Genomic DNA, 25,830 nt, shown 5'->3' on the forward strand with positions numbered 1-25,830 from the left:
CTGCATTAAACAAACTCTGCTACTCCGTACATTGATGTGTAGCTATTGTCATATAAGACCTATCTTATTGTTGTCTTCATCTAACTCAATGACATGAATATAACTGTGTATGACTATGGTGACCCTATTCCATGGAGACTGAAAATGGTTTTTCTTCTCATTTTTTGTTTTGTTCTTATTTGTTGTATCTGCTTACCAGGAGCTTCAGGTAAGATAATGTCATTTTCAACATGAAAGTGTTTGTTAACATTCAGCCACTGTATGTGAGTTTCCTTCGCACAGCACCCAGACCTGGTAGCCCCGGTAGCCATATTGCAGGACAAGGATGGGGAACCCTCAGCCCCCCAACTGTTGCAAAACTACGATTCCCATCATGCCTGGACAGCCAAAGCTTTAGCTTTGGCTGTCCAGGCATGATGGGAATTGTAGTTTTGCAACAGCTGTAGGCCCGAAACATCCCCATCCTTGTTCCAGGGCGATGCATGATCCGTGCACCTAAAATATATCAGCCGCATGAAAATATTTGCTGTGGTTTTGGCTAATGGGATGATGTATATAGAGGGAGGGCTGCACATTCCTGACGGCTGGAAAGAGAGCAGTTGTGGTGACTGCTGCAGTACATTGGCGAGCCTATTATATGGCGTGGGATCGGGGAGAAATATCCCGTACATAGCAATCAGTTTGTGGGTGCATTATAGAAAATAAGAGAAGTCCCTAAGAAATCTGTGATGTTATAAAGTGTGAGGGAAGGGTTTATAATATATTACCACTGATTCACACAATGTACTCCGAGTGCAGAATCTGACACTATATAGGCTTTATAGTCTTCTAGAGACTCAACGAATGCCAAAATTCATAGACAACTTAGATTAAAATGTTAAAAATGGGGCCCATTGTCCTCTAGAGACCCAATTGTTGTCAAAAGATGGTCTATATACCTTGATAGACCCAATGAATGTCATAATAGGGGTGTATAGGCATCTGTAGACTCGGTGAAAGTCAAAATAGGGTCCATTCACCTCTAGAGACCCAGTGATTGTTAGAAGAGGAACCCATGACCTTTAAGGACCCAATGAATATCAAGAGGGTCCATAAACGTCTATAGAACTGATGAATGTCACAATAGGGATTCGTAGACTTCTTTTGACTCGATGAATACAAAATAGAATTATGCAGCTAGGTGTATGAGTTACGGTATACAGTGGCATATAAATGGGATCTGTAGCCCTATAATATTTTCTGTAACTGTATAATGCAGGGAGAATGAAACCTAAAGGTCCTTTTATGCGGCCCAATATGGGGCCATGCAAGGACGCAAAGGAATGCCCATCAGCAAGCATTGCCCTTTACCTGGCACAACTAATAAACTGGCCGAGCTGCACAAACAATCCCTATATTGTTTGTGCAGCCATTTTAATACATTACTTTCAGACGCCAATCCCGTTTACATAGGGAGATGCGCAGCCGACAAACAGCGGTTTATAGGGCTGCATAAAAGATGCGATCAGCTGACGAGTGGATGTTTTCCCGCTCCTTGGCTGATCGCTGATGCTTTTACACGGGTCGTTTAACGGCGTTTCTAGCAAAACTCATTGCCGATATTCGGCCAGTGTAAAAGGACCCATAGATGCATAGGACGTTATATGCCATGTATATGTGAAATTGTAAGGGTAGCTTCAGACTGAGGTTTAAATGCAGTCATGGCCGCCGATTAGCCCTATTCATTAAGGGGCGATATTCTCCATCTCTGATGTACATCTCTGAGAAGTAAACGCTGAATAAGATCACAAAAATGATGTGCCACAATAAAACTATTGCACACATTACATAATGTATTTTGGTGCCTAATAAAGGCAAATATATATTATATAATGTTCTGCTGATGCTGTTTATATGATATAGTTGGTGTTTGGTTGTAGCAAACAGAGTCTGAGTATGGCATTTGAGGACACAATGAAAGGAAGTATTGGAGAAGAGATCAGACATAGATGGATTTAAATCATGCAAACTTCTCAGCACCATCAGAGAGAGCGGCATAGTACCTTTACCACTCAATGTACTTTATATACATATATACAAGGGGAAATTTCTCAGGCCATTGATTTTATTTAATTTTTTTTTTTGCCCTGTATACACCAATAATGGCTTAGATTCACATTGTCACCCTCAAACACCTGAACAGTTGGCTTGTTCTAGTTTGGAGAAGAGAAAAAAAGCATCTATGGACATTAGATGGCCAGCGTATATTAAAGTTATCCAGGATTAGACACACAGCTACTTCATTATAAAAAAAACAACACCACCCCTGTCCTCAGGATGTTTGTGGTATTACAATTCAGCTCCATTTACTTTAATGGAACCTAGCTGCAAAACCCACACCCAAACTGAGCATAAGAGAGGTGCAGTTTCTGGAAGAAAGTGGCCATGTTTTTCTAAGCTTGGATACCCCTTTAATCTAATACGTATGGCCAGCTTAAAGGGGTCTTCATATCTTCCTAACTTAACTGGCCTTCATGAAACTAATATTTATACAATCTCGGCATCACGCTCAAAATAGATTTGAACAGTAGAAAACACATAAACCCAAAGGTTTGAGGAGATGTTAGAATATTTAGAGAAATCAATCAATCAATTGCAGCAGAGTAGTCCGCAGCCCTTGGGGCCCTTGGAGTCAGCGTGAAAGTGATGACAGGTTGCCTTTTAAATGTATTATTGCTGTGGGGGGCAAGGTTGGAAATTAGTACATGTCCTGACAACTTGAACAGCTAAAAATAAGTGTGATGCGGTTTCTTGAAAAAATGCAGATAGCAACTTATTTTTTTTAATTCCTTAGAGATGTAGGCTTATTTCTAGAGAATAGCGAACCTTAAGAACACTTGGGTTTATCTGAACCAAAGTGTGCAGCATTTGATTAAGAAGTTGGTCCTAAGTAGTCCGGGAAAACATGGATATAGCCTGTGGAATATGGCTGTATCCATGTTTACCAGGACTCCTTAGGGCTGCATCAAACTTCAGCCGCTGGTAATCAAATGCCGAACCATCGGGTTCAGACTAACTAAAGTGTGTTCAAGGTTCGCTCATCTCTACTTATTTCACACTACTTCTGTTGTATCTCTTTACTCTATGGGTTGGATGATTGGGGTCTATAGGTATGGGGGATTTCCCAACAGGGGCCACAACAGTGTCATTTTGGCCTCCATTTGGGTGGTTACCAGCGGGGTTGGTCGTATTCTGCTATGTGGAATAGCAAAGACCTCTGTTCTATTCCGTAGAGCAGGATCCTGTGGGGGGGGAAAAAAATCTACCACTATGACAGAGTTGCATCTGTGATAGCTATAGGTGGAGGTATACAGCAGAGAGTCCCCCGAATTATACCTCCACGGGACACCACGAAGATAACAAACAATGCAGCAAGTCCCGTGGTTGCAATGCTTATTGTGCATTCCCTAATATGACTAGACAGTAAGGACACCAAAGTTCATATGGAAACTTCTTCTTTGGAGGAGTGGGTCAGCTGGTATGGCTCTTTATCTATAGCATGGGCTTACTAAATAGGGGGGGCTCAGCCAACATGCCGTCCAAATATATAAAGGATCTTTTTAATTATTCCCTAACCCTTATCCTATTACATTGTGAGTCCGCCCCCACTACCAGTAAAAGTCTGTTTTGTATAGAGTTTGTTACCTCTTCACGACAGGACTTTGTTTAGTTTCCTGCATTTGTATAGCCTTGTATATATTTCCTTAGTCCCGCAAGTCATTATTGTTGAGCGAGCGAGGCACAGGAAGCCGTATCCCTGTAGTTGTGATCCGCCCTATCTGCACTACGGGCCATGCACTTATGTTTTCTACCGCTCATCCTGATTCTGTACTCGGGTCTTATATCCCTGATGGGACAAAAAAAAAAAGACCTCCAGAATCTGTGCTAAGTGTAACGTGACTCATGGCAAACACATTATTGGCCACTACGAGTGGTTGGAATACCCTGCCCATCTATTTGCTGATCTTGTGAAAATACCCGCGCTTTGAAGAGTAGCCAAGGAAACATACTATTCGTATGACATCCCATTAAACACTTAGCTGTTGGGTGGGTCTGATTGGTTGTCCTTTTAAAGCAAGGAAGGGAACGTGCAGATAAAAACACAGCCGTCTGGAAGGGGACACTGACGTCCTACTGTAGGAAGAGACTTTATTATATGATAACGGAAGGTATTTTATTTAGTATAGGCTTATGTCAATGTACAGTGCATCTAGGTACGGCTTTTTGTCATCAGCTTCTGATCTATATGGTTTCAGGGAGAAAGCATGGATAATTTCAACTGGGGAGTTCGCAGACGTTCTCTTGACAGCCTGGATAAGTGCGATATGCAGCTCTTGGAGGAGAGCCAGCTCTCAGGGAGCACACACAGCCTGAGCAAAATGAACCAGGACGATTCCGATGAATCCTCAGAAGAAGACCTCACCACAAGTCAGATCCTGGAATCCTCTGACTTGGTAAGTCCAAGGACGGGGAGCTCAGCTGCTTAGATGAGGCAGGCAGACAGAATTCCTGTCATATTTGTGACCATACTCCTCCTCCTCCTCCTTCATGGGACCGCATATGTAGAAGTCAGATTGTAGATTTTCTTCTGTGCTCATTCCACAGTCCTCCTTTATTACCAGGGTGGGTAATATGTACATAGGTATTAACCATTTTAAGCTTTGTATGGTTTTAGAAGCTACTGATGCTTCCACATGTTAGTAGCAGAATAAATAACTGTAATCTCTTCACTAAATTACCTGTGCTACACAGAAATGATGCACTTGAAGACCTGTGGTCAAGTTTTTTTGTTTTTTTTTCAGCCTCAGGGGCCCTAATTTTAACATTGTTTTTATCTTGTTGCTACACCTATGAAGGAGGTTGTGGGGGCATGAATTAAGCTGGGGGTTAATATGAAGCTGAGGGGGCATAAATTAGGCTGGGGAGTGAATATGAAGCTGAAGGGGCATAAATTCGGCTCGGGGTAAATATGAAGCTGAGGGGGCATGAATTAGGCTCGGGGCTGAATATGAAGCTGAGGGGGCATGAATTAGGCTCAGGGGTGAATATGAAGCTAAAGGGGCATGAATTAGGCTCGGGGTGAATATGAAACTAATGGGGCATGAATTAGGCTCGGGGTGAATATGAAACTAATGGGGCATGAATTAGGCTCGAGGTGAATATGAAGCTCAGGGGGCATGAATTAGGTTTGGAGGTGAATATGAAGCTGAAGGGGTATGAATTCGGCTCGGGGGTGAATATGAAGCTGAGGGGGCATGAATTAGGTTCGGGGGTGAATATGAAGCTGAAGAATGAATTAGGTTTAGGGGACATGAACCTGGCTCAGAGGATGTGGATATGAGGGGGCATTAATCAGACTTACACCCTGTGAATCTAGCATTCATCCCATTTCAGGGAAAAGTACAGATAGTCAACTAAATAGTAATCTTTATATCTTTAGATTGAGAAACATAGCAACTACCTAAAATTGAGTTGGAATCTGGGCACCTAAGGCCTTATTCACACGTTCCGTAATTTACGGATCCGTATTTCCGGATCCGAGTTAGTGCACATTGAAGTCTATTGGGCTATTCACACGATCAGTAGCAGAAATGGATGAAAATCAATCCGTAAAAAAAAAAGGACATGTCCTAGTGCGGACCGGGTGCGGACCCATTTTTTTTTGCGGATCCTCTCATTGAAATCAATTGGTTACGGATTGTTTACGGATTGTAACATGTTGGCATCCGTATTTCCGCAAAAAAATCCGGATGAAGTGCATTGAAAAGCAATGAGTAGTAAAAAAATGGAATTACGGAAATACGGATGGAATACGGATGGAATACGGATGGAATACGGATGTCCAATCCGCAATTTCTCACGGGTTGTTTCAGGACCAGAAAAAAATACTGAACGTGTGCATAAGGCCTAAGACTACAAAATGATACTTAAAAAAAATAAAAAATTTCTTAACTCTGATTTGAACATTGAACTGCAGACAATGCATATGTGTGTTTATTATGGACAAATAATGATATATCATCTTATGCTTTCTAATATGCATTTAAAGGGGTATTCCAGTCTAAAACCTTTATCACTTTTCCACTGAATTGGTTTGGTTGGGGTCCAACTATTAGGACCAGTGCAACAGATTGCCAGTGCAGGGAACTTCCAACCAAATGACCCCGACTAAGATGAGTTTGAATGAAGTTGCTGCTGGTGGAAACCGCTAAGCGATCTAGTGGAGAGGTAATGTTTTAGGCTGGGATACTACAATTTAATCAGTAGGACCTGAATATATTCATATGTAGTAAGCTTAACCTAAAGGGTTCCCTTTAAGTTGTGTGGAGGCTTTGTAGGCATTGGTAGGCTTCTATGGGGCCGTATGTTGCATGAGGCCTGAATTCCTAGTACATATACTTACACCCTCACAATATCTTTATTTTCTTGTTCTAGATCATAAGCCTTTCTCCTTCAGAAGAAACAAATCACATGGAGTCTCCTTCCACATCATGTGACACAACCTCTGCCGATCCCCATTCCCTTAACACAAGAACCTCTAGTTTTGATGCGTCTTTGCCTGAAATCACTAATCCACTCTTATCTGAGGATTCTAAGGTGATGGAGTTTTGGTAGATCTGAAATGTTGGCCATGGCTGAATGAATGCTTCTTCCATCTGATTAACCCTATAATCATACCAGGGAGACTAATATGCTGACTAAACGCCAAATACTTATAACTGAAGGGTCCAGAAGATAGTTCTGGGTCCTTTATAGCCATAGAAAGTTTAGACTAACCTCGATGGCCACTAATGTTGATCTTGGGCTATGCTCGCATAATATTTCACATGTATTTAGATGTTTTTAAAAACTTTTGGTTCTGTTTGAATATGAAAAGAAAAACTAAAACTTTTGGTTCTGAAGAGACCGATAATGCAGAAGATGCTAAATGGTATCTGGTGACGCATTTCGGGCTTAACAAACCTGTGCCAGAAAATCTCCTTGGTCTCCAACCAGTATCCATCCTACATGGTAAAGGATGGAATATAAACTGTGAAATTTCACATCTCGTATATTGAATTTTTTTGTACATAGTAAGAATCAAATCCTTATACAGTATATTGCAGTACTGTACTAGAATATAGTTAATAATATTGTGAAGAAACAACAACTGAGGATATCATTGGTCACTGATCAATATTATATAGGACAAGTAATCGACGTTAATGAATGGGAAATTCTTCCTTGAAATGTTGACTACTATAAGTTAATAGTCCTTTTATTAGTAATGAGTAATTCATTACAGATGTATGTAGCACTAACTTATTCCATGGCACAGTGGCCATATGGGTCTATGGTGTCATGTTTGACGATACAATATACAAATGTCTACAATTTTTTTTAAATTTTGTAATTTTATTTAAAATTTTAGCAAACTGTTGTCAAAAACAACTCAAATACAAGTAATAATGTTATTGACATCAATTTCCCCCTCTAAAGACCCCTTTGCCACAATAGAAGATGTCAGTCTTTTATAAATGGCACATAGTGGGTAATAGGACCTTGTCACAGATTGCTGCCGCAAGGTCTACATTTGGTCAGTGTGAATCCCTTTAAATTCTCCTTATTTCATCATGACATTGAACGATATATTACATGTGAAATATGAATGTGCTCTAGGATGAATCCACGTCTGTGTTCTGCTTGTTCACACTTCCCTAAATTCCTGCTACTTAACATATGACGCTGATCTGGCTAACCGAGACACCTCTCACATAGACCTCAATTGATTTTATTTATTTTTTTAATTTTGCATGTTGAACTATGAGATACACAAAGTTAGCTGTCACTGGGCACAGAATGCTTTTTATGATGTGGGTTGCATGTCCTCTTTGTGATTTATTTTCCTATGTGGGAGCCTATTGTGCATAACGCACTATTCATGCCGTTCTGGCACACTATCAGAATATTAAATTCTGACCCCAGTATTTTGCTAGATTTGCACAAAAACTGCTCTATGCTGCTGTTTGAAGGCATTGGTGCATTGAAGACTCCATTCTTTCATTATAAAAGGTTGGTGAAAGTTGATCAATGTTTTCTTTCCTGTATATAAGCTATTGGCAAACTGCAGCATACACGTCAGCACATTTTATCCAATGGCAGATAGCAAACATAGAGACAAGAGAACATTCATAGATGTTGCTGCAGTCATATAATGCCGGCTCTGTTTGTATTCTGGCGTACTGTACAGTATATGGCCTGAATGGGGAGGGGCTTAGCTAAATTATTAATATGTACCGAATGAGCATCTACATGCAGACTCCTTGGATGGGCCTCTATTGGTGTTTAACCATTTTCTGTTCTCAGCCTCTTAATGTTCCTTTTATTATGGTGGTTACATAGTCATTTTAGGTATATTTTTGGTTACAGTATATTCTACTAACTGCATGGACATATCGGGGCAAATCTCTAAGACTAGTAGACACTTATCCTGAAGTAGATAGAATAGAAAGTGCTTTACATATGTGCAACATAGACCGCTACTAACTATCCAATAATATGTGACAACCATTGTTTATTGACTGTCCTTATGATATAGTTATGTAGCATAAATGTATTCAGATGTGTGTCTTGTTGGCATATTTTTCTATAGTACAGTTACACTTACAGGGAATCTGTCAACCCTATATCCCACACAGCTCAAGAGTCAGTGGCCTTGCTGAGCTGCAGGATGCATGCCTCCTCCCTCCCCCACCTCTCTTTGCCCAGCATGATTGTATCGTTGAAAGCCAAGCTGTATACATCTAACATACCAGGTGGGGGAGGAGGCATGCATGCTACACTCAGCACCACGTTTTTAACACTTGGGTCAATTCTGAGTGTGATATACAGATTCCCTTTAAAGGGGTTGTCCAGGCTTAGAAAAACATGGCCACTTACTTCCAGAAACCACTCCACAGTTCTATTGAAGTGAATGGAACTGAATTGTAATACCACACAAAACCTGCGAACAGGGGTGGTGCTGTGTTTTGTTTTTTCCTGATCCTGATAACCCCTTTTATATTTTCAGTGGTGTAGTATTATTGCATTTGATTTTATTTAAGAGTATCTTTTAATATCATATTAAAATTGGTAAATTTGCCGAAAAACCCAACAAAAAAAAAGTTAGGTGTCATCTCTAACCTTATAAAATCTTACTTAATGGTAGGTCAGTATAACATGGAGGACATCATGGAGGTCTTCTTGGCCTTGTCCCTTTAGAGTATGATGTCTCAAGGCTCCTTGTAGTCTGTATAAATACATATGCAGGGAGTTTTTCCTTATCCAGTTGAGAAGCTATGTCTTTATACCATGGTTGCACCACCTAGATGTCATGGTCTAAAAGGCCATAGACTCCATCATTGGAGAACACCAAGTAAGATTTTGTCAGGTAGAAGACTATATAAAACCTGTTTCCCTATGTTTGCCTTGGAGGAGATCACTTCGAGGAAACCTCTCCTCAATGTCTCTGGTCAGGGCTGACATTTACCATATTCTGATAAGCAAAGACACAAATATTGGTTTGTTAATCTTTATATCGAATTCTCACATTTTAGGCAGATGCTGCTCTTGATGAAGACGATGCAACTGTACAAGAAGATGACCTGTCAGGGTCAATGAGTGAGATGCCTGTAGTGTTTGAATGTAATGATAGCTTTAGCCTTGAGATGGCTGAGGAAGAGAAAGATGATCGACTGATGGAGCAGTATGCACTGACACAGTATGTTTTTGGATTTTTTATATCCTACATTTTTTTCAAGATTGTTACTGGATTGTGACCCTTAACTACAGTTTTTTAGAGTGTAAATGTATTATAATATATGTAATGCATAAAAAACAGCACAGACCTGGGGTGTCAAACTCCAGCAAAACTACAATTCCCAGTGTGTCTGAACAACCAAAACAAAAGCTTTAACTGTTTGTAGTCCTGACCTTACTGAATTTTTAAATGATTATGGTACCATGAACTATGGGTAAAAAATTAGGCTTCCTGCCGGGGCTGTGAAGGGCATGTTAATGATGTATACTTACCCATCCTGCTCCCCTGCAAGTGCTGGATCTTGGACTTTCCATTCTGTGGCGATGTCCGTGTTTTGGAAACATCTGGTGGCTTTCCACTCACTCTGGAAACGGGCAGTCAGCATAGACAGTGTAGGATCTATGCTGACCGGCCATTTCTACAGGGAGCGTCACGTCACTGGATGTTTCCAAGGTATGGAGTGTGACAGGTATATATACACTCACCGGCCACTTTATTAGGTACACCATGCTAGTAACGAGTGGTCTTCTGCTGCTGTAGCCCATCTGCCTCAAAGTTCAACGTACTGTGCTTTCAGAGATGCTCTTCTGCCTACCTTGGTTGTAACGGTTGGCTATTTGAGTCACTGTTGCCTTTCTATCAGCTCGAACCAGTCTGCCCATTCTCCTCTGACCTCTGGCATCAACAAGGCATTTCCGCCCACAGAACTGCCGCTCACTGGATGTTTTTTCTTTTTCGGACCATTCTCTGTAAACCCTAGAGATGGTTGTGCGTGAAAATCCCAGTAGATCAGCAGTTTCTGAAATACTCAGACCAGCCCTTCTGGCACCAACAACCATGCCACGTTCAAAGGCACTCAAATCACCTTTCTTCCCCATACTGATGCTCACTTTGAACTGCAGGAGATTGTCTTGACCATGTCTACATGCCTAAATGCACTGAGTTGCCACCATGTGATTGGCTGATTAGAAATTAAGTGGTAACGTGCAGTTGGACAGGTGTACCTAATAAAGTGGCCGGTGAGTGTACATTACTAACATGACCCCCACAGCTCCGGCAGAATGGCTAATTATCAATTTATCTTGTGAAACCCCTTTAATTAGCTATTGCCTCTTGTTTTCTGAGGCTTCCTGGATCCCCACTGGTCCTCATCTATGGTTCTTATGACCAAAGACTAATGAGGCCAATTACTATAATATATCAAAAACCATACCGCACTCTCTTTAGTTAGGATTCAATTCCAATGGTTAAGGATTACTCAATCCCACTAGATCTATGACCAGGAATTACGGCACTCAAATGATTTGCAAGTGAACACGTTTTTTTATTCCAGTGTTTCTTACGACATGATCCAGACGGACCAATAATAAAATAACTTATTGTAGAAATGAGGCTACTGTTTGGATCCCCAACCTTTCGCAAGCCTCTTTGATCACTTGTAGATCATTTGAGTGCCGTGATTCCTGGTCATGAGTCCAATTACTATAGACTGTGATTGGCCAAGTGATTGTAAAAAAAATTACCAGTTGCCAAAAAACACTTTTAACATGTCAAAAGTTTTTATCGGTTGGGGTCTGAGTCTGTGAGAGCCAGATGGCCCCGGCCCCATAAACCTGCTATATGTGTCTGTCTCAGTCACATGACACAGAGCCAAGAGAGAACGCCCTTAGTGTGGACCTTCCCCAGCTTGTTCCATGGTCGGTTGGGTCTGAGTGTTTCCATGACATAAAAATAAACCCTACATAAACCTGTTCATTCAGACCATAGTGATAAAATAAAATTGTGGATGAGTTTGTTTTGTGTATTTCACTTATTTGAATAGTGTTTTTGTGTTTTTTAATAACTTCAAAGCTTTGGAGATGGAGAACGAATAACACCGCCTCCTCCTTCACCCTTCTTCTCGGCCATCTTGGCTGCTTTTCAGCCAACAGCATGTGATGATGCAGAGGAAGCGTGGCGCAGTCATATCAATCAGCTCATGTCGGATTCTGACGGGTCCTGTGCCGTTTATACCTTTCACGTGTTCTCATCTTTGTTCAAGGTGAGTTCGGCTGGTGACAAACTGACTGACTGAAAATATCTAGGATTTCCTTGTAAGATGATTGTGCTGAATTCCATGGTGTACAAAAAGGTGTAGGGGTAGAGGCACCTTTTTGCCACCGTTCCTTTTTTTCCGGAAAAAAAAACAAACATGCTTTCGCAGTATAGGGTGTTTTTTTTTCTCTTAGGCTTCTCTATAGTTCTTTAAAAGTCTCTTCATGTTTCAAATGTTACAAAATAAAAAAAAGGACTGTAGTGTATGGATGCAATGAAAATCTTTGGGCTTCTGCCCTTTTTTTATAGGGTTCAAGAGGGGTATAGCTAGGATTCATGGGGCCACATAGCAAAAAATTGCACAGGGCCCCATGGATCCAGTACATCCGCCCTCATACTCACCAGGCTGGGCACAGCCCCGGCGTGCCTTTATTCTGTCAGCTCCTTGGCGCACTTCTGTACCGGGGAGGTAGGTGAATGCACGTCAGGGAACTGCATCAGGCCAGGTGACTATGTGTATGTGGGTGGTGCTGTGAGCCGGCGTGCCATGAGTGGCATACTATAAAGGCCGGCAACGTTAGAACACGGGCCCCATGGCAGTTGCGTGTTCTGCCTTCATGGTAGCTACACTACTGGTCTCAGCACCTGTATCCCACTGATCATAACATCTTGCATGTCACTAATTTGTAATGTACAGGTACATTTTAAGCAGGCCACCTATTTTCTTTCATTTACTGATCTAGTATAATAGGAAAAATACATATTACATCTTGCCTTGCCATCTAGTTTTTATCATGATTTAATGAGAATAAATGACCCTGTGTTCCCCATAGAGTATCCAGAAGAGGTTCTGCTTCCTGACATGTGATGCTGCCTGTTATCTTGGTGATAGTCTTCGTGGTATTGGGTCAAAGTTTGTGAGCACGTCACAGCTACTGACAATGTGCTCTGAATGTCCGACTCTCTTTGTGGATGCAGAGACTGTGAGTATTGAGAACGCAATATTTTTAGTTTTGAAAGAACTTACTGTTCTCATATCAGCAGCTTTGCATATGTTTTCTTCATTATAATACCTATGCCATCCATCACTGCCAAGTGAACAGAGGGTCAGAATGGGTTTATCCCAAAACTGAGCTGTCAGGATGCCCCTGTTTATCCATCTATTTACAGCAGACTGTAAAGTGAGCTATGATTACGGGCACCAGAAATGTAGGGAAGTCCATAGCATGAACTTAAGGTACTTACTGAATATAATCTTGTCTTCTAGCTGTTGTCCTGTGGACTCCTTGAAAAGTTAAAGTTCAGTGTTTTAGAGCTGCAGGAATACCTGGATACTTACAACAATAGGAAAGAAGCTACAGTATCAGTGAGTATGAACCTGTATTAACTTTATGATAACGGATCTGTTATCTACAATAACTGAATTTAAACATGCTTGGCATAAACATATATCTATCCTAAGATAATAAGAATGGAAATACTAAAAGGGCAGACTAGATGTACCCAGTGGTCTTTTTCTGCCGACAATCTTCTATGTTTCTATGAATGACCATAGTAAGTTCTAGTATAGTCATAAATGCAGTATATACACATACATGAACAAACATAAACCAGCGCGTCTTATTCAATATTTTTCTGCATAGTTTTTTATATATATATATATATATATATATATATATATATATATATATATATAGAGAGAGAGAGAGAGAGATTTTTTTTTTCCTTAGATCTTTAAAAGTGTTATCCGACAGTGGGGGAAAAAAGCCATAATCACCGACCTGATTCCCCACAATCAGTGTTCCCTGATAATGTCTGGTTACTCAAGAAATGACTGCTCAGCCAGTCATTGGCTGAGATGCGACACCCCTGTGCCCAGTGATTGGCTGATCAGGCATTTTCTGTGTGACATCACCAGGGAGCACTGACCAGACCAGGCACTGTGAGAACTGTAGTGTGTATGGATGGCATATTTTTAATTTTAAAACCAGTCCTTAATTGTTTTCCCACCGTTGGACAACTTTTTATTTTATAAGGCAACAAATAAATTCACAGTATGAAATAATGTCTTATAATCCTTTCTACTTTTCTTCCAATCAGTGGTTAAAAAACTGTAAATCCACATTTGCGGGGGGCTCAAAAGATGGAGTCATCACATGTCAACCAGGAGATTCAGAAGAAAAAGTAAGAAAACTCACTACTTTATCATCCATTCTTGATGCATACTCATACACAGGCGGCTGTTATTGATAATACAACTTTAGTCTCCAGTGTTAAATGTATCATACTAACAATAGCAAAAAAAACCTCATTTTACATTACACAGTATTACACAAAAAATTTAATCTTGGTTAGACGACCCCATTTCAGATTGAAGATGCCCCAGAGGCTAGTTGAAGACCACAGGTCCTTCATCTCAATGGGAATCCGTCATAACATAATGCCGTCTGAGCCAAGAGTCATCAGGGCGGTCCCTGGCGGCTTCTCCCTGCCCTGCCTGCCTGCCTTGATTAATGGATCTTCCACTGTTTGGATATAGGGCAAGATCTATCAGTAGAAGCTGGAGGGGCAGGGAAAAGTAACTTGGGAACTCTGTGATGACTCATGGTTCAGGCAGTATGAAAGTGGTGACAGGTTTTCTTAATAATCAGTGATAGGCGATGTAATACAAGGTTGGACTTTGCCTTCCAGCCACTCTGGCTTATACAGGGGGTTGTATAAGTCTCTCTTCTCTCTTACACCTGTTCTTTAGCTGGATAATAGATGGGAAGATGTCTTGCATCAACTGACGGTCAAGGAGACATCTTTCCACTCTAAGGAGATTAGGGCCCGTCCAAAATAAAATAATTATGGTTATCATAAGCTCTTGGCATTAGACCTGGTTCTTAGGTCAGTCGTTGAATATGGACTCCCCAAAAAATGGCCGCTTTATGGTTTAGCTGTTGTCTGCTATATTAAACCTATTCATTTGTATGGTAATTAAATTAGTTTCACCTAATTCTGTTTATGCAAAAGTCAGGATGTGCTTGACACTACAAGTTGCATCAGGTTCCGCCAGAATTGTACGTATGTCATACCTTCCTGTAATCCTGGCATGGCAACGGCAGCCTCTGCTTGCAATCCGTATTCTACCTGCCCCTTCCCAACCGCTTCTATAAACCCTTTAATTTTTTAGATATTTTTTTTAAATAATTAAAATTAAGCTGATATGGCAGATTTGGACTCTTAAAAGTAGAAGAAATTGCAAAATTTTAGTTGTGTACAAGAGAACATCTTATACCCACATGTTCCCTGAGTATATTTCCTTTTCAGTAAATGTTGCTTGTGAGTCATTACTTCTGCCGGAGCTTAATTTAATCCTGAAAATAATGTGTCCTTATGCCTCTTGCTGTTAAATAGACTTCTGTGTTATACCAGGAGTAAATCCATGCCCTAGGAATCGTGGTGTATATGGGGAGGTATGGAGAAAATTCTACTAGTTTCACTTATTTCGGTTATTCCTTCTTTCTGGACTCCAGCTGAATAGTCCTTTCCTTCAGAATCATGGAAAGGGCAATACTGAAAGGGGTGAAATCTATAGTGAAAATTCGCAAACAATTTACAACATATGAGACTTATAATAACACATGTGCAGTGGATTTTCTGTCTTGCGTGAAATCAGTCCATACTGTTGCTTATAGGACCATTGAATATAAGATATACTGCATCATACACCTAAACCCTTGCGTATATAGGGCTCCTGCCAGTAGCTGGAAAATGAGGATAAAATCTGTGTTCTCCCAACTAATTAGCGATAGATAGATAGATAGATAGATAGATAGATAGATAGATAGATAGATAGAAAAATAGATAGGAAAAAAAGCTTTGATTTCCCAAAAACGCACCACTCTTTTCCATAGGCTGGGTTTGGCACTGCAGAATCGCCCCATTCACTTTAAGGGTGCGTTCACACGCACAGGATCAGCAGATCCGCAGCAGATTTGATGTTGAAGATTTGATGCTGCCGGATACGCAGTAGAAAATCCGCTACAATTTGGTGTGTGTGAAGCTACCCTAAGGGTATGTTCACACTGAGTAAATCAGGCGGAACTCTCCGCTGCGGAATCCCGCCTGCCTCAGTGTGCCGTGTCACTTCTCTGAGTGGAGAGCGACGGCAGCGGAGAAGTGAGCACTCTCCCATAGACAGGCTATGGCACACTGGGATTCCGCGACAGAATATTTTGCCTGATTTTCCGTGAACATACCCTAATAGGACAACTCTGCAGTACCTTGCATCTTCAATATGAAAGGTAAGGTGGTACAGGTAATGAGGCAGGGGCACTCACATGACTAGTGTAGCGCTTTCGAAAAACTGTTTGGTATAGGGGGTAGGAGTCTGGGAGTCTGACCCCCATGGTCTGATATTGATGGCTTATGCTGCAGATGGGTCACTGATTGTATAAAGCTGGATAACATCTTTAAAGGAGACCTGTCACCCCCCGCGCCAGGGTGACAGGCTCCCGACCCCCAGATAGATCCCCTTATAGTTACCTCATGTCGCTGAGTCCTGCTGCCGGAGCCGTTCCCGGGACAGAGATATCCCGGTCCGAAGCCGGCGCGCGCGCTGTGGAGATGGGTCCGGCGTCCATAGAGAATGAATGGAGCCGTGCGCGCGCAGCAGAGATGAGTCCGGCTCCATTCATTCTCTATGGGCGCTGGACCCATCTCCACAGTGCACGCGCCGGCTTCTCATCGGGATATCTCCGTCCCGGGACCGGCTCCGGCAGTGGGACTCGGCGACATGAGGTAACTATAAGGGGATCTAGCTGGGGGTCGAGAGCCTGTCACCCCGGCGCGGGGGGTGACAGGTCCTCTTTAAGAATTGACTAGATTATTCCAAACCTTTTACCAAATAGTTAGTTAAAATTTTGAAATAGTGTTCTTCGAATTACATTTAGAGATCCACTGTACGCATGTCCCAGACAGCTGTATGCATCACATATGTCGGCCAATAACTCCCATTAAGAAATAGTATATAGTAGACATACATCTGACTAATGGAGTCTATCTGTGTGTCACCATATATATCATTAAAGCATTTATCAGTTCTCATTAAAGTCACTGCTGCCTAGGTTCTGCCACAGATTATGGCTGTTCTCTGAGGTTCTCTCTGATCATCTTTTAGGTGGGATTGTCCAAATCATGTAACCAAACCTCTTTTATACATTGAGCTTCTACAGTAGGAGGACTACCTAACAAGCTTCCCTTACAGTATACAGTCATTTGCGATAGTAATTCACATTTCAAAAGTTACTAATTGCATTGGATCTCACTCCTGAGACCCGTGGTGATTCTGAGATACAGCCAGAGGAAGTTTGTAGTATTGCTTTCCACTCCCCAGCCAGCAGAACATTGTACTTGTTTATCCAAGTTGTGCACTTTCCCCAGTTGTATCTAGGGATCACAGCAGGCCTCAGGAGTGAGACCCGATGTGATCAGTAACTTGTGACATGTCTTTAGTCAGGTTATCAGGGTTTCCAGCATTGTGTCAGTCTTTGTGGGTTTTGACCATATATACTTTATGCTGCACTTTTTGGATAGAATCTATGACTGAGCCTTCAATGCAGATGCGAACCTAGCATAAGGCATTTAACCCTAACTAGAATACAGGGCAAAGACCCCTAAATAAACACTTATTAGACCTCCTCAATAAATACAGACCCCATTTTAGGCTTGGCAGATACTCCTCTCTCCTCTTTCCTCGTTCCTGCATACTACACTCCTTTTCACTCCCAGCGACTGGTATTACAATATGTCTGCAGTGGTAGCACCTAGGAGTGAAGAAGACTGCAGGATGGAGGAGAGGTGAGTATCTGCAGCTAGGATTTTTCCAGAAGGCTCCTGTTCCTTTCAGGAGAGATGGCAAGTATTATGTAAACGTACTATATATAACTTTGTTGTGTACTTCTGTGGACATCTTGGCAGTTCTTTAATTCTAAAGGACAACTCCGCCGCTGGTAAGGAAAAAAAAAACTAAACTGAAGCTCCAGTTTGTGCCTTCCATTTTTTTCTTCACTTCCTGGTTTGGGCTTTCCCATGATGCACTTTGTCACCTGTGATGTCTAACTGACTCTGTAGAACTGTTAGATAGCTTACAGCTTGTTCAGCCAATCAGAGCTGAGCAACCTGAGTCATCTGACAAAGGCGGGCTGGTCTAACAGGGCTTAGACCCGCCTCCCTCTTGATGATGTCATTGTCACAAAATGGCTGCCGCAGAGCAGCCTGGGGTCATCGGTCATTAGGTAAGAATGAGTTTACTTCACTTCCTGGTGGGGATTGAGGGGGGAAAAGATAGGGAAGGGGGGAAAAGATATTACGAAGTCATATAACTTTGTAATGTGTTTCAGTTACTAGGAAAAAGATTTTTGCCAGAGTATCCCTTTAAGGAACATTTTTTTAAAAAGCGTGGCTCATGAGAGCAGCAGACTCTATTAAGCTTTCAGATTCTACATACGGAAAGATTACAGCTTAGGGGACAATCACACGGAAGGAAGGAATCATGACTCATTTGGCAATTTATACAGGAATGTCCCCGAAAACACTAGACTTGTAATAACAACTAGTGAAACATTGCTATACATAAACTTAAGGACTGACATTTGGGATTTTTTTGCCATTTTGGAGTTAGAAAATTGCAGTGTAGCACAGTGTATGGCACTGTCTATGCAGTAGCCGCATATTTATAGCCACTAGTCTCATGCACACAGCTATATTACATCTCCATACAGTAGCCATATATTTATAGCCACTAGTCTCATGCACACAGCTATATTACATCTCCATACAGTAGCCGCATATTTATAGCCACTAGTCTCATGCACACAGCTGTATTACATCTCCATACAGTAGCCATATATTTATAGCCACTAGTCTCATGCATGCAGCTGTATTACATCTCCATACAGTAGCCATATATTTATAGCCACTAGTCTCATGCACACAGCTGTATTACATCTCCATACAGTAGCCGCATATTTATAGCCACTAGTCTCATGCACACAGCTCTATTACATCTCCATACAGTAGCCGTATATTTATAGCCACTAGTCTCATGCACACAGCTATATTATAGCTCAAACAAGTGGAATTGTTTCAGAAACCTAGACAGTATATTGGCATTAGTTTGTCACCTAAAGAGATATGTATGTATGACATATGCCCCCCTTTGATGTTTTGTGGGTGTCCCTAAGTGGATCGGGTGGGTTTTAGGGTTTATTTTCTTATATCGATATTCTTTTTAGAAATGTATGTATGACTAAATAGCCAACTGGGTGTTACCAGTTGGGGGCGTGTCTTGACACTTTCTGGCATTGTCAGCTCTCAGACAGTGCAGGGACGCGCCCTCCAACTAGTAACACCTACTCATATATTTCTAGTGGGAGGAATGGCACCAGCAGGGGCTATAAGATGTTCCTGAAGTATTATTTCCTGGGAAATTTATGTATATATTAAAACCGAGAGGTGAGGAGTGGTGACTGGTAAAGTGCTGAGAATGGGAGGTAAGCATATTAATATAGCCATCAGTAGAGGCTTACTATTTGCAAGCTTTTTTGACAAGTAATTTATTTGTGCGTATACTGAATAAACACTTATTACAGTTCATACTATAATCTATAAAAGCCATTGTAATATGGAGCAAGTGTACCCATATATGAGACTCTTACTTCTAAGGCTCTACATAATGCATGACCTGATCCTGGAACCGATGCTCAATTATTCATGAAGAAAAGGAGAAACTAGCCGGCTGCGGAGAAGGAATTCTAGTTTTCCGTTTTACTGTTTATAGCTGGTTAGTTTCCTGGAGACCTCGGTAACACATAGCCAGGGCACTGCCCTAATACCAAGGAGTGGATGTCTACAAATTCTAATGTTCCTGTCACTGTTCCTCTTTATCAGCTTGTGTGACTTCCCTGCATGCTCTAGGTATAATATAATGTTTTTCAACCCTTCCAGTGGTTGAAAAATGACGCTAGTGCTGCTTTACGTGAAGCTGTGCAGATCTGGGTACTTTGTATTGCATGAACTGACGTCAATCTGTCCTCTCTTCTCCTGTTTTCTCACACCATGCTGTCTCACTAGCAAATGGAATCTCTTGCAGTAAGTTTCTCTTCTTTACTATTGTGCTTTTCTAGATGATACTATAACATTATACTAACATACCGAACCTAACGCTTACATGAACATTCCATATTGGTTTTATCACCTGCCCCACAACATCTTGGATATCTGAGGTCTCAAGGGTTCTCCTGGTCTTCATCCTCTTGAACATGACATGGTCATCTGTATGACAAAATGTTTCCACTGTTGATACCAGCAGAGGGGTATGACATCTAGGATGTCCTACACTAAGGGAACCCTGGAGATATCTTCACTGTGGGACCCCAGAAATGTATCATTTTGGTATTTATGCTTCTATCATTTATCTGCAGATTTTTATTCTAATTTGTGGTTAGTTTTACAGTTGCTGGTATTAATATCAAGTATGTCATAATGTTAGTAAAGCTTAGCACCAGGGTCAAAACTGTATCAGTAACGTTCAACATTAGGGTATGTTTTATCTTCTAGGGCCCTTTTTTTTTAATGTTTATGACCTTTAAGTAGCTGTAAAGGGGAGGGTTGGAGAGCTGGATGGATGGTGGTTGAACAGTTAGATGATGGGATGGTTGGGCAGTTATTGGATGGATGGATGGATGGACAGTGGGAATAGATGGAAAGGTGGATGTGTGAATAGTGGGAGGGTGGGTCAGTTAAATTGCTCATTAGTGGGAGGATGGGACAATTGAATGCTGGATTGTTGGAGTGTTGGACAGGTGGATGGCCAGAAAGTGGGACCGTTAAATGGCTGGATGGCCAGAGGGTAAAACAGTTGGATAGAAAAATAGTGAGAGGGATGGGCCGGCAGTGGGAAGGTTGGACAGTGGAAGGGATGGGCGGTTGGATGGATATATGGATATGACTAAGAAAAAGGCAGTACTACAAGAGATGTGGGTGAAGAAAAAATAACTTGGCACATTTTTCTCCCATATGAAATGTTTCAGTCCAGGACTCCAGGATGCTTAAGGTCAATATTACACTGCCCGACCTGTCAGCTCAGTGCTTGCTTTCTCCCTTGTTTCCCGCTCGCTGCACTGTGCTCATACACGGACAGAAAGTGAGTGGGAAACAGCAGGAGGGGCCACCCGAATGATTCTTATATCATTCGGCTGGCCACTGAAGTCAGCAGCAGCCTGCTGCTGTCTCTCCTATTACACAGAGCAACGAGTAGCAAACATATTGAAAGACCACGATCAGCCGACATTGTGCATGCCGGCTGATCGATGCCTTTCAACCAGACGATTATTAACCTGACCAGCCAGCAATCAGCCAGGTGAGACCGAAAGTCCTTCAGTGTTAGGCTGGGTTCACACTGCGTTTTTGCAATCCGTTTAACAGATCCGTTTTTTTTTTAACGAAAAAAAAAAAGTGTCCGCAACGTTTTTGTGTCCGTCAAAAAAAACGGATCCGTTTTGATCTGTTTTTCCATTGACTTCCATTATAAAAAAAAACTGATCAAAACGGATCAGTTTTTTTTGACGGACACAAAAACATTGTGGACACTATTTTTCTTTCCATTAAAAAAACAGATCCGTTAAACGGATTGCAAAAACGCAAATGGATGCACACAACTGCATCCGTTTTTGCAATCCGTTTTTCATCCGTTTTTTTACAAAAAACGGATTGCAAAAACGCAGTGTGAACCCAGCCTAATAGGGCCCTAATAAAAAGAGTTTGTGTATACTATAAAGTGTATATTCACACTGAGTAAATTAGACAAAATTTGCCGCGGAATCCCGTCTGTCTCAGTGTGTCATTGCCTGTCTATGGGAGAGCATGCGCTCCACCGCTGCTGCCGCTCTCCGCTTAAAGAAGTGTCATGTGTCCACCTAATTTACTCAGTGTGAACATACAGTAAGTTTTACTCAGTAGTTAAAGGGGTTTTCCCAAGATAGACTCACCTACTGGATTCACAGGATAAGTGATCTGAATGCTGGTGGTCCCACCCCTGACACCCCACCGATCACGATAAGCTATAGATAGGTGATTAGTTTACATCTTGACACACTGTAGCGTATAATTGAGGTTGACATGAAATGTCAAAGTGCTGTCATTGACAGCAGTTTATACGGAGTCATCCCATAACCTGACGCAAATCTTGTGCTGTACTTGATTTGTGCAGCAGAGAAGATTCAGTAAATATGTTTATTAATGGTTCCATACTTCTCTGCAATCTGTGAAGAAAACTCTGAGCCAACAAATCCACAGGAATCTGTCTCCTCCCGAATTCCTGTTTCTTCTATGTTTTCTATGTGTCTGGTATGTAGCCATGATATAATATCCTCCTTATACAACTGGGCTTAGGTCTAGTCTTTCATAATCTGATCTATTACCAATCCTTGTATACAACTAATTTTAAAAAGGTTTTAAGTTTTTTTGATAAAAGTCCATTAAGGTAGGCCAGAAATGACCATTCACGTCTCAGCACGGCTAGTATAAAGATTACCTGATTTAACTTTGACGTCCCATGTATTTCCCATGGAATAATCCTGGAGTACCTTTTTTAAACTTTTGAACTGTTGTTCCTCTTCTGTTCCTTCTGGAAAAGTATGAATAAAGTGAAGGCTGTGTTACTGTTCTTCTTATTAAAATAGGGTTGTACCTACACATTCTCTACGATATCTATATGCCCAAATAGAGAAAAGCCTTAGCATTATACTATATGTTGAGGGTTGTTGTTTAGGAATAAGAGTCATCTATACGGTTTACCCTAAAAAGTGCCAGGAGGAAATACCAGATCTGTGTGTATACGATCATGGCTACCAAATAAGAAGTCTGATGACCTGGTGCAAAGTATAGAAGCTCTATCGCTTGGGTCTCAAAACCACGACCCTCCAGCTGTTGCAAAACTACAATTCCCATCATGCCTGGACAGCTAAAGCTTTGGATTTGGCTGTCCAGGCATGATGGGAAATGTTGTATTGTAACAGCTGGAGGGCCGCAGTTTGGAGATCCATGCTTTAGCGGCTACTACTTATCTTAGCCTGACCACAGCACTGGTACCTTTCTTAATAATTTGGATTAATAGCCCTTCAGTGCCCAAATGTGTGAAACCAGCATAAGCGTAAATTCGGAAATCAAGAGGCCAAGTTTGATTCTTCCTTTTTCGTTTTCTTAGTTGATCAGTACCCCAGAATTGGATTAGAGGGAGTCAATTGGCACCATGACCAGACCGGCATTTTTCAAATAACTGTCTAGATGCCGTGGTCACTAATTGGCTGTGGCATATAGAGGGCTAAACTGGCGGAATTGCACTGAATTTTAATGTACATGTATATGGGAATGCAGAAGGGGTTAATATGAGGATTTGGGTAGATATAAAAGACCATTATAAAGGGAAGACTGATCCGTACTTACGATGAGATATTATGGTGGAGCAGTCAGATATTCTGCAGATTTTCTCACCCCTGGATGGTTAGTCATCTTTTCCTCATTACATGATATGACACCTTTGTGTATAGGTTACTGCGCTGTGTACCTGTGTTCTCTGCTCTCTAACCTGAACATTTTTTCCATTCATTTGCAGCAATTGGAGCTCTGTCAGAGATTGTATAAGCTTCACTTCCAGCTGCTATTGCTTTTTCAGTCTTATTGTAAACTAATTGGACAAGTCCATGAAGTCAGCTCTATGCCAGAGGTATGTTGCCTTCAACGCATCAGAAAGTCAGATGCTTACATATTGTCTGGAGAATAAAATGTTATTATATTCTTCCAATAAATGTAAAAAATAAAAAAACATAACACCTAAAGCTATAGGTTGGTGGTGCCACCTGCCTGCAACATTGCATCCCGTCTCACCATATAGCTAAAGCTTTATTTAAAGGGACTAGTATTTTAGTAGTGTGTACTATTTCTCTGCCCTTGATGTAATTTAAATCAGTTCTCCATGAACTGACAACTGGTGAGCCCATAATAGTTTTGTGCTATGTGCAGCAGCCAATCAGAAGCGACAGAGCCGCAGCATCTTGAGCCAATGATGAGACAGGAATATGCAAAAAAAAGAGCCTGTGGAGTCTCTTTAAAGAGTCTTGAAACACAGGACTAGCCAGATATCCCTCCGACAAGGACCCGGCCAAGCAGTGGCTCCTGTAAAAAAACCACCAAAGCCAACATATTAAGTGGCCCTATAAGTCAATGTAATGACAAGGAGAAAACCAAGGCCAGGTAACCATCCACATACAGCTGTTTTGGGGTGTTGCCCCTCATCAGTGTGGAGCAGGATTCTGGCTAGGTGGGAGCAATGCCTAGTAGAGCCATAAGAGAAACAGATCGCTGATCTCAGGGAGACCAGCCAAACGACAACACTGCCGGCTGCAAATTAAAGCGCTCAATACAGTGAAGTCCTAGGTGCATTGCCCCCTGGGAAACATGAATATGCAAAATAACAGCCCATGTAGCCTCATTAAAGAGTCTCGAAACACAGGAATAGCCAGATATTCCTCTGGGAAGGACCCAGCCAAGGGGTGGCTCCTGTAAGGAAACCACCAAAACCACCATATCAAGTGGCCCTATAAGTCAATGCGGTGACAAGGGAAAAACCAAGGCTAGGTAACCATCCACATACAGCTGTTTCAGGGTGTTGCCCCTAATCTTGACTATGTGTTCTAGTTCTATGGTTCTATGTGGTAGATTTATCAAACATGGTGTAAAGTAAAACTGGCTCAGTTGCCCCTAGCAACCAATCAGATTCCACCTTTCATTCATCACAGACTCTTTGAAAATGAAAGGTGGAATCTGGTTGCTAGGGGCAACCGAGCCAGTTTCACTTTACACCATGTTTGATAAATCTCCCCCAATGTTTATTCTTACATAGAATATAAATATACAGTAAAATATTAATAAAAATTGCTCAATCCTGACTTTTCATTACATAGTAATTGTCTTCTTTACCAATTCTTCTCCCTGCAGTTACTAAACATGTCAAGAGAACTGAACGAGCTCAAGAAGAACTTAAAGGAGGCAAGTCTATACATTGCAGCGGAGTCTCTTAATATGGATGCTGCGCCATACGAGCCGACCTTCAGTTCCACAGAGTTTGCCATACAGTCCATGCTGGAGTGCTTAAAGAACAACGAGCTTGGGAAGGCAATACGTCAGATCCGCCACTGCAGGTGAGTGTCCTTATAATCAGTCCAGCTAGTAGAGGTACAACATAAAGCAAAAACTATGTGAACCTTAGCTTCTATGTTAAGGGTTCCAATAGTTTCAAAGGCAAGAATGGTATAGTTTGAAATAATTCAGTAATGTTTGCTATTAAAAATTCTAACCTCTCTGATGGACTCCATACTAAGCCAATATCATCGATTAGGGTTCCTTAAAGTAATACTACCCCCCCCCCCCTTACTCTATGTGCAGTTCTTGGCACTATCCACAGTTTAGATGCTGCTTATTCAATATATACCTCTATAACCCTTGTCTGTGTCTTCTTTCTGCTCTAAAATTGCTTAATTTCATCGTTGGCAATGTCAACTAGGCGGGGCTTCATGACAGTTGGGTCCTCTCCCCATCTGGGAGACGGGGCCCAACTGCTGTGAAGCCCGCCTAGTCGAAATTCTTAATAGATGAAATGAAGCAAGAGTAAAGGGGGTGATGGTATCACTTAAAAGGAGAAGTCTGGCGAAAAATTTTATTAAAGTATTGTATTACCCCCCAAAAAATTATACAGATCACCAATATACACTTATTATGGGAAATGCTTATAAAGTGTTTTTCCCCCTCGACATGACAGCACCAACCAGAGAGAGGGACCCCGCCTCCCCAGGGACAGGAACCTGAAGAGATAAAAGAGCAGGCCCTCCTCTTCCTCCTCAGTGGTTTCCTGTCCCTGCGGGAAGCCTGAAGAAAAG

At 41.5% G+C, this 25,830-nt stretch overlaps 1 protein-coding gene across 9 annotated transcripts in view; it reads left to right on the forward strand.

Annotated features, from left to right (window-relative positions):
• Window positions 1-25,830, forward strand: part of FRY (FRY microtubule binding protein) — a 286,128-nt gene that overhangs the window by 251,788 nt on the left and 8,510 nt on the right. For all 9 annotated transcript variants that reach the window (XM_069969891.1, XM_069969894.1, XM_069969885.1 and 6 more), the window contains 9 exons: window positions 4,296-4,493; window positions 6,475-6,636; window positions 9,615-9,778; window positions 11,669-11,858; window positions 12,685-12,834; window positions 13,119-13,217; window positions 13,952-14,035; window positions 23,511-23,621; window positions 24,893-25,095. In XM_069969891.1, the coding sequence (XP_069825992.1) occupies window positions 4,296-4,493; window positions 6,475-6,636; window positions 9,615-9,778; window positions 11,669-11,858; window positions 12,685-12,834; window positions 13,119-13,217; window positions 13,952-14,035; window positions 23,511-23,621; window positions 24,893-25,095 (1,361 nt within the window). The remainder of the gene's footprint in view (window positions 1-4,295; window positions 4,494-6,474; window positions 6,637-9,614; window positions 9,779-11,668; window positions 11,859-12,684; window positions 12,835-13,118; window positions 13,218-13,951; window positions 14,036-23,510; window positions 23,622-24,892; window positions 25,096-25,830) is intronic.

This window comes from Dendropsophus ebraccatus, chromosome 5 (assembly GCF_027789765.1).
Source record: "Dendropsophus ebraccatus isolate aDenEbr1 chromosome 5, aDenEbr1.pat, whole genome shotgun sequence".
NCBI lineage: Eukaryota > Metazoa > Chordata > Amphibia > Anura > Hylidae > Dendropsophus > Dendropsophus ebraccatus.